General features: G+C 49.4%; 1 protein-coding gene across 2 annotated transcripts in view; it reads right to left on the bottom strand.

The window, feature by feature from the left end:
* Nucleotides 1-13,226, bottom strand: part of CRMP1 (collapsin response mediator protein 1) — a 69,213-nt gene that overhangs the window by 40,120 nt on the left and 15,867 nt on the right. For both annotated transcript variants that reach the window (XM_032399746.1, XM_032399751.1), the window contains exons 2-3: nucleotides 5,451-5,539; nucleotides 113-297 (exon numbers count right to left, since the gene is read on the bottom strand). In XM_032399746.1, coding sequence (XP_032255637.1) covers nucleotides 113-297; nucleotides 5,451-5,539 — 274 coding nt within the window. The remainder of the gene's footprint in view (nucleotides 1-112; nucleotides 298-5,450; nucleotides 5,540-13,226) is intronic.

Raw genomic sequence — 13,226 nt, 5'->3', positions numbered from 1 at the left:
CTGGTCCCCTGAGCAAAGTGCCTGGTGTAGATTGAGACCGTGGTGGTGCTGCTGCTGCCGGTAAATGAACCGAAGTCACTGCCCATGTGCCCAAGGCAGGGGTGCAACTCACTGATCATCGTGGTCCCGCCTGCCAGCGCGGCCCTGGTCCCTTGGAAGAAGTCATCGGCAGCGGTCATGCCCTGGGACGGCTTCTGCAGGTACGTGTTGACATCGATACCTCCGGGAATCACCATCCGCCCATTGGCCTCGACGGTCTTCACTCCACCAGGAACTATTAAGTTCTCTCCTATTTGTCTGGAAACAAACAGAAATGGCCTTTGGTTCTTAAAAGAGAAACAAGATGGCAGCCCACTGGGTGGCTTCAGTTCCATTAGGTAAACGTTTCTGAGCCATGTCCTAGGCAGGGCACTGGGTAGACAGAGAATGCTCACGCAGGACTCCTGCCCCGAGGGGCTCACAGCCTAATGAGGAGGAGAGGCATGCAGGCAGATGGGTAACAATGCAGTAAGCAGAGGGGTGGGGAGTGTAAGGTGGGCTGCTTCACTAGCCCGGGAATCTGGGGAGACTTCCAGGGGGAGGTGGTGGCAAAGGGGTCTCAGAATAGCCTGTCACTCCAGAGTTCTTTGCACACTCTTGTCAACCACTTCGAGGATCCAGATTGCAGGAGACAAGAGCGTAAAGTCCCCTTAGCTCTGCAGACTGTGACAGGCTGAAGTGGGACCCTCTCAAAAGCTGTATGTTGATGCTCTAACCCCAAGGACCTCAGAATGTGACTGTATTTGAGGCCTGGGCCTTTACAGAGACAATTACAGTAAAGTCAGGCTGTCAGGGTGGGCCCTGATCCAATAGGACTGGTGTCTTTGTAAGAAGAGATCAGGACACAGACCCGTACAGAGTTAACCAGGTGAGGACATGAGGAGAAGACCACCAGCCACACGCCAAGGAGAGAGGCCTCAAAGAAACCAACCCTGCCGACATCCTGATCTCAGACTTCCAGCCTCCAGACCCATGAGAGAATCAACGTCTGTTGTTTCAACTGCCCAGTGCGTGTGGTACGTTCTTACACCAGCCAGGGCAAGCTAAGACAGACAGGCGCCCGGCATTCTTGTTTCAGCTCTCCTGAGCGCTGACCTCAGGAAAGCTGCTTAACCGCCCAGTACCCACAAGAAAAAGCCACTAACCTCATAACTCCTGCCTGGAGGGAATCACACTGGGGAGAGCAGACTTTTTCTGAACATGCTGACCCTCCCTTCTGTTCCCCAATGTGCTAGGCACCTGCGAACTTCCGCCAGAAGGAGGAAAAATTCCAAAGGGAGGAAGAAGGGAGAAGAGCCTAAGAAACTGGAAGCCTTTGTCCCATGTGGTGGTGGCTGTGTTTCATCTGTTGGAACCAGAGTCGGGAGACACATGGGGGGCGGAGGGGAGGCTCAGCCAGAACCAGGACAGAGATGACAGCCTCCAAGGTCAACGCCGGGCGAAGACCAGTAGACCTGAACATGAGCAATTTTTATTAAAAAAAAAAAAAATACAGTTGCTCTGAATGCTTCAGATGAGGCAACAATATTCTAAGTCACAGAAAAACAACCATAATGAAGATACAGGCAAGTGCTGCTTCAGGGACCACCATGTCAGGCCCCAAACAGAATCTACACCCGAGCAGCCGAAGCAGACGCTCCTGGATCCTCCGGACCCCTGGGCAGGGCTGGTCCAGGCAAGCTGTGGGGGAAGGGAGGACAGAGGGCTCCACTTGGGGCTCTCCCACAGAATCGGGGCATCGCGCACTGTCCTGAAACCGGAAATAAGTCTAGCAAGAGCATGGTGCCGGGGACCACGACCGAGACCACACCCACAAGCTCAGCACTGCTGCTTCTAACGCCAGTGTCCTTCCCTCTGTCATCTCCATCTTGATTTGCAGACTCCTGCCTTGCCCGATCCCCCTACTAAACACATGGAGATATGTCAGGAGCGGAAGAGCAAGGGATCCAGGAGGAGACACCCCCAAACCTTCCAGCAGGAGCAGGTCACCCCCGACCACCGGCTTTTCTAGGCACTTTGCAGATCATCTCATTTCATGCTTCAACTGGCTTTTCAAGAAGACGGGGTAATGTTCAAGTGTTTAATGCTGGCAAAGGCTTAGCCATGAGTGACCCAGAGTGGGCATGGGCTGTACACACAGCACAGCCCCACATGTGGGTATCTGGAGTCTGACTGGGAGCGTGCCTCAGTCACCATGCCAACAAGTACTGCTGTTCGGGGCCCATTTTCAAGGCATGACAGTCACCTCTCTTTACGGGAAGTAAACACATTCTGCAAAAGAGGAAAATGGAATTCAGAGAGGTACGGTGCCTTGCTCAAGGCTGCACAGCAAGTCAGTGGTGGGTCTGGACTCAAGCCAGGTCCCCCCCCAAGTCTAATATAACATCTAGGCTCTGCCCACCAGCCTTACCTGCCTTCCTGCTTCCCTTACCCAGAAGGAGCAGATTCTCCCCAAACTGGGACTGACCCAGACGGAACCGCCAGTGCACTAGGAGGAAGAACCCAGATGGTTCTCAATGGCAGTGTGTGTAGAACAGGAGGCTCTGTGAGTTAGCCAGACACCTCATCCCTGCACCCCAACACCTCCCCCGCCCTACGCACAAGTGCTCAGTGGCCAGTGTCTGAGTCACCAGCACTTGCAAACTGGATGGAACCCTCAGTGAATCCTAACAGATGCAGCACAAACCCAGCTGACAAGCTTTTAGGAAAACTTGGCAAATGACCACGAAAGAGAATTCTTGGGGTTCAATCAAAGTGAAGGAGCATAACTGAGCCTCCTGGGGTCAGTACAGTGGCCCCTCTGGGTCTCAGCCCTCCCACACCTCCTCCCCAGCCAGCAGGGGTTCGTGCTCCAAATGACCATCCGGAGACTTGCTCTGCTGAGCTGGGTGGGGGGAGGAGCAACAGAGTCAAATAAAAAGGGGTTTCTGACTAAGAGGAGCTGAGAAATAATGAATTTGTGGACACTGCATATTTCCTGAACAACACGATCCACCAAAGGCCCTAAGACTCCGGGTGTTCACTCATACAGCAAGCACTTAATAAATGCAGCTTGGCCAGTGAGCTCTTGTTTCATGTATACACATCCTGGAGTGCACGGCTCTTGGGGAGCCAACCTCAATCCCACATGACCGGTGGGTAGGTGGTCCTGCAAAAGCGTCAGCATCCTTTACCTCCCACGTCCCAGAACCCCGAGGCCCCACAAACCAGAGTTCACCCCGGAGTGGTTGTCTCCGTACCTAAGCAGGGAGTTGCCTAGAAACCTCACCACCCCCACCACCTCTGCCTCTCTCCCTCTGATTCCAAGACCAAGGTCCTGCCACCTGACAGGTCAGGACTCTTCTGCTACACTTCCTGTCAATACTCCCAGTACCTCTCATATCCGGCACTGTGCCAGGCCCCGGTTGCAGAGGCCCTAAGGCAAGGTCCCTAGTCTGGGGCAAATGCAGCATGAGGAGTGTGGGGCCGGGCACACAGGCTGACCAACAGAGTTATGGGGGTCAGGGAAGACTTCCTGGAGGAGCCACACAAGCTGGACCCACAGGACAAACAGGGGTTGGGGAGCCAGGGGGGGAGGGGGGCAGAGAAATGAGAATGCGGGGTGGGGCAAGGCGTTCCAGGCAGAGGATTTATGCGTGCAAGGTTCCAGGTAGAGCTGCTGGGCTAGTTCTGCGGGTACCACGCTTTCAGCGTGGCTGGGAAGAAGCGAAGAGGAGGGAATCCACTGGAGGAACAGAGGCTTGGGCTGGACTTGAAATGGTCGGAGCCTGGGACTGGATATGGGGTAGGCAGAGGGAGGCAGAGAAGGCCTCCACGCTCTCCTGAGCTCCTCACTGGACATGCCGTGGGCGTGGTCTCTCAGTGCTCACAGCCATCCACAGCCCCCTCTCATCCCCCTCCTCCCTTCCTCCCTCCTCCTTCCTTCCCTCAGCCTTCCCCCTCCTCCTCCCCTTCTTCCCCCTTCCTCCCCCTCCTCCTCATCAAAGCTCACATGGGCACCAGGCAGTTCTGTTAACAGACCCCATTCCTGCTTGACCTTGCCCTCGCTCTCACTCCCCTCTGCCTTTCCTTCCTGTGCCAGCAGCCCAGGCTGGGTACTAAGACAGTCTCTTGCTCCTACTCTTCCCAACTCCAGGGGAACTTGCTGAGCAGCCAGCGAATCCAGGGCACTCAGCATGTGAAAGAAAGAGAGCTGAACCTCTCCGTTACTAGCTGGTAAAATGTGGAGGCCACATCAACCCACTGTCTAGTGTTGTGGACTGAGCTGGGATCCCCCAAACTTATATGTTGAAGCCCTGACCCCCAGCATCTCAGAATGTGACTGTATTTGGAGATGGGGCTTTTAAAGTGACTAAATCAAAACGAGGCCATCAGGGTGGGGCCCTGAGCCAACAGGACTGGTGTCCTGTGCACATGTGCACAGAGGGATGCCCTTGTGAGTGCAGAGTGAGAAGCCGCAGTCCACAAGCCAAGGAGAGAGAGATCACAGAAGATCCCTGCCAGCACCCTGATCCAGGACTTACAGCCTCCCGCCTCGGAGAAGTCAACTTCTATTGTTTCAGCTGCCCAGCCTGGGTTTTTTATCACAGTGACTGAGCAGATGGAATGCACCCGGATGTCACAGCCAGAGAGGAGGCCAATAGGGAGACGGAAAGTGCAGGAACCCTCTGGCCCAATGCAGGCCATGGCCCTGTCCTAACATTCTTCCTTTCTCTCCTTGCTCCCTCCACCCAATCCAGAAATTGTGGAAAGGTAGAAGAAAGAGCCGTGAATTCAGTCCTATGTACTAGGTAGGCATCTGCCCCTTGCCCCCAGCTGACAATGGGGGTCAGCTCTTGGACCTCACTGGCCGGCCGTGTGCACGTCACACCCCCCTGTGCCTCTGATGGCCTGCACAAGGCTGGCGCGGCAGGAACGCTCCAGAATCTCTAGTCCCTTCCCCACCTGTAGTTTGGACCTCTCCAAATCTCTGCATCCCTGATATTGACAGCACAGTCATTCTGGCACAGAACTCTAAGGGCCTGGCAGCCTAGGGAGACTGGCTTCTTTTTTTTTTTTTAAGATTTATTTATTTATTTGAAAGAGAGAGACAGAGAGAGCAAGCAGAAGGAGACAGAAACAAGCAGACTCCCCGCTGAGCAGGGAGCCCAATGCGGGGCTCGATCTCACAACCCTGAGATTGTGACCTGAGCCAAAATCAAGAGTTAGACGCTCAAGCGACCAAGCCATCCCAGCACCCCAAGACTGGCTTCTTAAAAGGTATGTTTTGGGGATGCCTGGTAGGCTCAGTCAGGGGAGCATGCAACTCTTGATCTCAAGGTTTTAAGTTTGAGCCCCACACTGGGTGTAGAGATTACTTAAAAAATAAAATCTTTCAAAAAAAGGAAAAAAGTGTGTTTTGGTCAACCTACTTTATAAGTCCATCTTCCAGGTAGACGTCAGCATAGAAGGATTGGTCATCGTTGATGATCCGTCCACCTTTGATGAGGAGTCGGTCACTCTGAAAAGCCAAGCAAAGTATTAAGTGTCACTGGGGAAAAGCCAAGAATTTTTTTAACTTTTAATATAAAATTATCCAAATATTTTCAAAAGTAAAGAAATGGGATAAAAAAGCCCCCTCACATCCATCACCCAGACTCAAAAGCTTCAATACTTGGCCATTCACACTCCACCTATTCCAACCCCTCCCCCAACACATCTGTTTTGTTTTTGCTGAGATATTGTAAAATAAATCCCAAATATCGTACCCCACCACCTGGAAATACTTCAGGATATGTCTCCAAACATTAAGGAGTTTTTAAATAAACAGATCCACAATCCATCATCTCAGCGGACCCAATTAACAGTAATTCCTTCCTATGAGTTAACAGCCCATGCTCAATTTTACTTGGTTTTACAGTGGGAGGTTCGAGTGGGGCTCCGTCCTCAGTCCCCACTCTGCATCTGGCTCTCTGCAGTCTGCCGAGATCTATACCAGCCCTCCCGCCCCTCTGATGCCCTTCATTTGTTGAAGAAACTAGGTCATTCATAGAACAGGAGTTTATTAGGGCATTATTACTGAACACAGTAAAACCCAATTTAGAGACCTTTTAAAAGCTAGTAGAGAGACTATAAAATAAACACAACTCCCCCAGAACCACCTCCAGTCAAACATCTGAGGTTTCTCTCCACCGTTTTCCTTGATTCCCCATGGTTGTGATCACAGTGCGCGCATCCATCCACTCAACCGTGCCCCCGTTACGTGCTGGCTCCCCGCCTCAGCTCCCAGTGCAGGGACAGGCCCTGCGGAGCCAGGAGGAAGCCTCTGCCCTTCCTGGAGCAGATGGAAGGAGAGGCAGAGGCTTAATAAGCCATGGGTTTACAGGGTTACAAGAGAAGGGAAGGGTGCCCGCCATGGGAGCAAAGTGAAGGAGCTGCTAGACTTACCAGGGGCCAGGCAAGGCCAGCTCACACCTAAAAAAGTCAGTCAAGATGAGTTGTTCCAAACAAGCAGTGGGGACAAAGGCCAAGGAGGGCAAACCTTCAGTGTCTGGACAGAGAGAACTGGTAGCCAAGGCCCAGAGGCCACAAAAAACACAGCAAATTCTAGGACCCAAAAAGAACACAACTGTGTCCTTTGTGCATTGTATCATAAAAGTGTCCCCAAGTTACTACATGTTCTTCATCACTGCAAGTGACTACAAAATATTCCATTTTACGGATACACAATAAACTGTTTAATGACCCCCCTACTGTTGGACACTTATTTTCGATTTTTCACAATGGTACGTATTGCTGCAATGACCATTTCTGCACACAAAGCTTTTCGCTCAGCTTGGATGCTTAGGGTCAATTCCCAGAAGCGTAACAACTCAGTCCAACAGTATAAAACTTGTTTATGGCCCTTGATAAATATGACCAGATAGCTTCCCAAAGGACTGCCCTGATTTGCCATGCATAAAATCAGCAAGCACCCTTGGTTGTCATTAATATTCGTTAATTTGCATTTCTGGGCGGCTGAGAATTGTTTTGCCCTGTGCTTATTTATACTTGTACCATCTCCTAGCTGGAGATGTAGTGATGAATAAAAAACACAGCCTCTGTCCTTAAGCTCCAGCCACTGCGTAGGGAGAGAGAGAGTAAACAGACAGTAACAATTCAGGGTAGACACTTCCAAGAGAGTGTCCCTGAAAGCAGAGCCTGAGACGAGGATGAGAGGCAGATAGTGTCTTTGGGAGGTGACTGCACAAACTGGAGTGAGGAAGTAGGGAGAGGCAGACAGGCAGGCAAATCCCATACAGAGTGCCCACCAATCTGGCGAACATGGGTTAACTGGGCTTGATCCCAGCAGGACCCTCTGAGGAACTGTACGGAATGCACCTCAGAGCGGTCCCAGTGGTCCCATGGCATCAGTCATGAGAGGAAGACAGAATACTGTACAAGTCCAGAGAAGAAGGGTCAACCCACACTCAAGAATCAGGGAAGGTTCGCTGAGCAGAAACAGGGCATGCAGCCTGCCACTCAGGACCCTCTAGTGGCGTCATGCAACAGCCCTGTATTTCCTTTAGAGTGAAAGCCAAGTCAGTGAGACCCGATGTAATTTGGAATCCCACTACCCAGGCAACATTCACGCTCTCACTTGCTTCAGGTGTCTGTTCAATTTCTCTTACCTGAGAGCCCCCCTCCCCAATGGCTGCCTTGTCTGGAACACTGGACGCCTCTGCCCTACCAGCAAACCCCATACCTCTGCCCACTCTGTTTCATAGTACCAACTACAGTACATCCCACACACTATATATTCACATTGTTTGTCTAAAAGGTGACTTGCTCACGGACATCAGAGCTGTGGTGCTTCCCCACTGACAGTGTCAGACACACTCATGGGGGACTCCTGCATACACGCTGATGTGGATACTGGTGCCAACTGCAATGGTGCCCTGCAGCTGTCCTTACAAGACCATTAGCTTCATGGGGGTAAAGATTTCATCTATTTTCACTCTGCATCTCTGATACTCGGACACAGCCTGGTTGGTTGGCTGGCTGACTGGCTGGCTGGCTGGACAGATGGATGGATGGACGGATGGATGGATGGACAAATGGATGGATGGATGGATGGATGGATAGATGGACAGATGGTTGGATGGATGGATAGATAGATGGATGGATGGATGGATGGATGGATGGACAGATGGATGGAGGGATGGACAGATGGATGGGTCCCTGAAGTGATTCTTGAAGGCTGAATAGTTTAAGATGGAGAGCAAAGGTATCACAACCATGAGACAAGAAACTATGAGCCATAAGACAAGGAAGAGAAGTATGAACTAGCATATCCTGCTCCCCAGCAGGAGGGTCTCTGGCTTCAAGCTCACCAGTCCCTACACGCTGTCTCTTAGCCCTAAGATAGAAGCCAGCCACAATTTGCACATTCCCAGGGAGGATACTCCAGGACCAAGGGAAAGAGGAGATGCGGGCTCTACATATCCAGAAGCAGAGACAAGCTGGTATGCAGGTTTTCCCGGGCACTAGAAAGCAGGGAAATGTGAATCATCAGCAGCAGCTGGTGCACGGCTTCCAGAACCTGGCCCCCCGCGGGCAGCCGTCTGCCCTGTCACATTTAATAGAGGGCTTTACAGGCTCAGCCTGAAAGGTGGTATTTAAAGCACTGTGCACCAAAGATCAGCCCCACCCTGCTCTTCCTAGAATCAGATGGGTGCAGCTTGTGTTCAAATCCACCTTCTCCTCAACTACTGACAGACCGTGTGTGTAGCTATTGCAAGGGGTCCCTTCCGGTGTTCTCAGGGGCAAGTGTCTTTTTAAACCAGCATGTCCACAATGAGGCAAGAGTTGATGTGACTTCCTCCTTTTTTTCCTTAACACTAGCAGTGCCTTTGCCTTTTAATTGGCATTTTCAGAATCATGTTCTTTGGAACTCTAGCACAGAGGGGTTTAAGTGGATGCTATCCCCAAAGGGGATTCCCAGGTGTAGTGAATTTAGAAAATTCTGGATTTAGCAGAAACAAAGATTATCTCTATAAAACAGGAATACCCAGATCCTTTACTTTGTTGATGTGTAATGTGAAAATGCAAGAGGAGAGCTGAATTTACATCTTTTCCAAACATAGATCCCTTTGTGGTATGGAAAATTTGACAAAGATACTTTCCCCAGACAATACCTTAAGAATTGTGCTTTACGAGAGTTAGGCTTTCCAAGCCTGTTGGCGCTGAGTGGTTCTTATGGAATGTTAGGTCTGATTTGACCTCAGATGGAAACGGGGCTTCAAGATGGGGTGGCCTCCCATGTTCACACAACTAATAGGGGTCTAGGGTAGACCCAACGTTCCCTAACTTCCTGCCTAGCACTGGTTCCATCAAACACCCTTCTGTCATATCTGAAAACATTTTCACACTCTAGAATCCATGACACCCATAATCAAACACAATTTAGAAAGGACAAGAGGTCTGTGACCCAAGGACCCAGCATTCTAGGGCTCCCTTTCTTCACACAGGAAATCTGAGTGTAAGATCTCACACCAAGAAGAGTGAATTTGATGGTACATAATTTTTAAGAATTTAACAAAGTAAAATCACACATTTAAAAGAAAATTAATGATACCCTGCCTCTCACAAATAGCATATATGAAAAATGACAAGCTCTGTATAACAACCAGTGTTTAAATACTTGGAAGAAAATGAAATATTTAATCAAAAATTCAACAAAAGTCTAACAGCAGGGTATGCCAGAGACTGCCATTCATTCCACGGTGACAGCAGTGACCTAAAGTGAATTATGCTCAGCATGGCTCATGTCCTTGGATCAGTGTTATGGAGGAACAGAATGTCCAGAGTCAGATACAAGTTCCAATCTCTGCCCACTTATTATCCATGTGAATTAACGTCTTCTAGACTTAGTTTCCCCATCGGCAAATGGGCACCGTCCCTGCCTCATAAGACTGTTGGTGAAGTCCATGAGGTAGATACACAAAGCACTTAGCACAGGCCTGGCCCATGTAAATACTCAGTAGAATTATGCATTGTTCATTCTTTGCCATCTTCTATAGCAGGAACTACATTCAATAACTATTTAAGGAAGCAGTGTGTGCAGCTAAAAGAAATAGTGCTTGCCTTTAAGGAGTTCTCAGGCCAGTGGGGAGACTGGGAAAGGCTGGGGTAGAGAGGAGAGCAGAGATGGGGAGGAGCACAGAGCCCCACCACCCCTTCCAGCTCTTCGGGGCAGGAGGGATGCTTATCTGAGATGGAAGAATGAGTAGGAATTAGCCACATGGCAAAGGTGAAAAGAGACTGCAGGAAGGGGTATGACGTGGGGACAGGCACAGAGGAAGAAGGAGCCTGGTGTGCTTGGGAATCTGTATGTGATTTTATCTGGCTGAAGTATGACCTTTGAGTGGGGATCTGGAGAGGTCTGCAGGTGCCAGCCCATGGGGACTCTAACACCATGTGTAGAAGGGAGTCCAGGCTGGTCACATGATAATGAAAGGGCTTTCATCAAGTAAGAACTCAAACATACAAAAGCTTCTGAGCCAAGACATCACAGAAATACTGGGCAGATGTATAAGAAGGGAAACCGATAATCTTTATATTTTCCTCAAAGTTGGGGTTTCTCAATAAGATCAAGCACTGGGCAATTTTGCAAAATATATCGAGGGCCTTAAAATTGTTCATGAACTTTGATCTAAAAATTTAGCATGGGATGCCATGCTCCTGGGAATCTGTCCTCAGGAAAATATCCCCAAACAGGGCCAAAGAATTATGCACAAAGGTGTGATCCAGAATTAATTACAATCCTATAACCATACCACTAATGGGTATCATTCATCTACTAAAATATTTCCTAGGAATTTTTAAGGACAGACAAAAGTGCTAGACAATAAAATGTTAGGTGAAAAAGCAGAATACCAAACTCTCTATACGGTAGTAATTCCACAGTGGGGGGGAGTAGATCTTTCTGGTAGTAACTGACTCCCCCCAGCAGAGACTGTGGGGTGCGCCCAGGTCCCACTGCCCCTTGCACACCCCTCTGCCACAACACTGAGCCCACGTCAAGGTCCACTGTTCACGTGCCCATCTCCTACAGGACCGGACATTCCTTCATGGCTAGCAGTTCCTGGGGTGATTCATCTCTGGATCCCCAGGGACCAGCCAGGGGTGTTTAGCAAATGTTTGCTGAGCAGCAGGAGAGGTGGTGACAGACAGGAGGAAAGAGAAAGGGAGGAAGAAGAAGAGAAGGTTTGAAAAGAGGGAGGGAGGGAGAAGGAGAGGAGTGGGAGATGGAGAGGGAGGGAAATGAACAAGAGGGAAGAAAGGGAGGGAGGAAGCGAGGGTGGCGCAAGAAACAGAACAGGAGAAAAGAGCAGATGAAAACATCAGAAATCTCTTTTTCTGCCTTTAAAATTCCCTGAAAGCCTAAGCCTGCTGCCTGGGAAGAGAAGATGGTTTAATGCAAAGCCTGCACAACACGGATGATGCTGAAGGAGCCCCTCAGGAGGGGCCCACCTAAACCTTGGTTCCGGGCAGTAATCACATCTCTGCCAAAGGTCCTGTGAGTCAGAGGAGAAGCCCAGGGAAGGGAAGGGCTTGTCTGCAAACCCGCTATCATCTCCCACCCAGCCCCAGCTGGGAGAGAGCTGATGTTGGCAGGACGCCTTCATTCTCTTCACAAACACTAAGTACTATGTAGAGTGCTGCTTACAAAAATTAGCCCTTAAAGCTTCAGACATCCTTACCCATACAGCAGCAAAGTCAACAGTCAGCCTCAGCTAGGAGGGGAGGTCTGGGTCACAGTGAAATTTCTGCATCATTGTCTATCCCTGAGCAAAGCATTAAGCCTCTCTGCATTCTGTTCTCCCACATCCTTGGTAGGAATAAAATCTGTCATCTCCACCGCAAAGTCAGAGGGATGGAAAATCCATTAAGGTCTAGGGAGCCCTGGAAGAAAAGAGAGGTGCTGTGCTAATCAAATAAACACTTACCCCAAAATCACTAGTTTAGCAACCTTGGGTATCTGGAAAATAGCAGAAAACCAAAGCTGTTATTACAGAGACAGGGAAAGACAGTGACTATGTCATCAAGGAGGGGACATTTAAACTGGGTTCTAAAATATGAGAAGTTCAAAGACACCAAAAAAGGGGGAGAAGTGGAGCCTTCCAACAAAATAAATAGTATATACATAGACACAGTGTTCTCAAAGTTCCAACGCAGTAAATAAGGAATGGAAAGTGGAAGCTGTGTGCTGTCCGTGGTCCTGAAACCTCATTGAGCATTAGGACAGCAAGGTTTCTCCAAACCCTAGGATGCTGAAGTTGCCTCTCCCTCGTCCAACCTTGTAGTTCTTCACTGCTCTTCTTTCCTGGCTGTTATTTTGTAATCTTTATATTCCCAGAGAACAAAAACAACCATTACCTATGTTTCACAATGTATGTAACTGGTTACATTAGCACTAGGGCTTAGTACCACCCTTTCAATACTTTTAATTCTCCCACCCCAAGAAGTTGGGGAGAGGGCATGTGGCCCCATGTCCCCTCTCCTACAATCCTTCACTAATACACAATGCTTCACTAATAGTCTAAATCAGAGTAATGAAATAACCAGTCACTCCTTGGGAAGATGAAGAATCCCTTCCTCCAAAGAGCTGGCACGGAAATGAGTCTCAAAAAGATCCGGGAAGCCCTGTTTTGATAGAAATGTGTTTGACCATGCATTGAACTTCATTCTCTTAAGACAAAAGAAATGTTAAGGTGAGTTTTAAAAGTAACCAGTCCTTCAGACTCTATGAGCCACTAATGTTGAGGCTTATGTTTACAACCCAAACATTCAACAGGACAGTAGGCGCACCTCATTCATGCATCTACAACTTATAACATGGCACCTGAGCCTAGATGATCCCCAAAATCCATTGGGATTACCTGCTAAAAATTCCAATCCAGGTGCTTCTGTCAAGATTTTCACCTACCAGATGTAGTTTACCGGCCAAGAATTTATGTCACTAAAAAACACCTCCAGATGATCTCGATACGGACCCTCTGGTGGGTTGTGCTATTTGTTTTGCAATTCATTCTGCTCCCCTACCCTCGCCGTGCTCCAATGTAGGTGCAGTGCTCTTCTGCCCCACCAGCTGTGGGTACAGTCATGTGACTTGCTTTGACCAACAGAATGAGAGTGGATGTGAGTGCGCCAGTCTGAGCACAAAC

This window comes from Phoca vitulina, unplaced genomic scaffold, assembly GCF_004348235.1.
Source record: "Phoca vitulina isolate PV1807 unplaced genomic scaffold, GSC_HSeal_1.0 scaffold3, whole genome shotgun sequence".
Taxonomy (NCBI): domain Eukaryota; kingdom Metazoa; phylum Chordata; class Mammalia; order Carnivora; family Phocidae; genus Phoca; species Phoca vitulina.
Note: the sequence above shows the minus strand (reverse complement) of the source record. Positions and strands in the feature narration are given on the sequence as shown.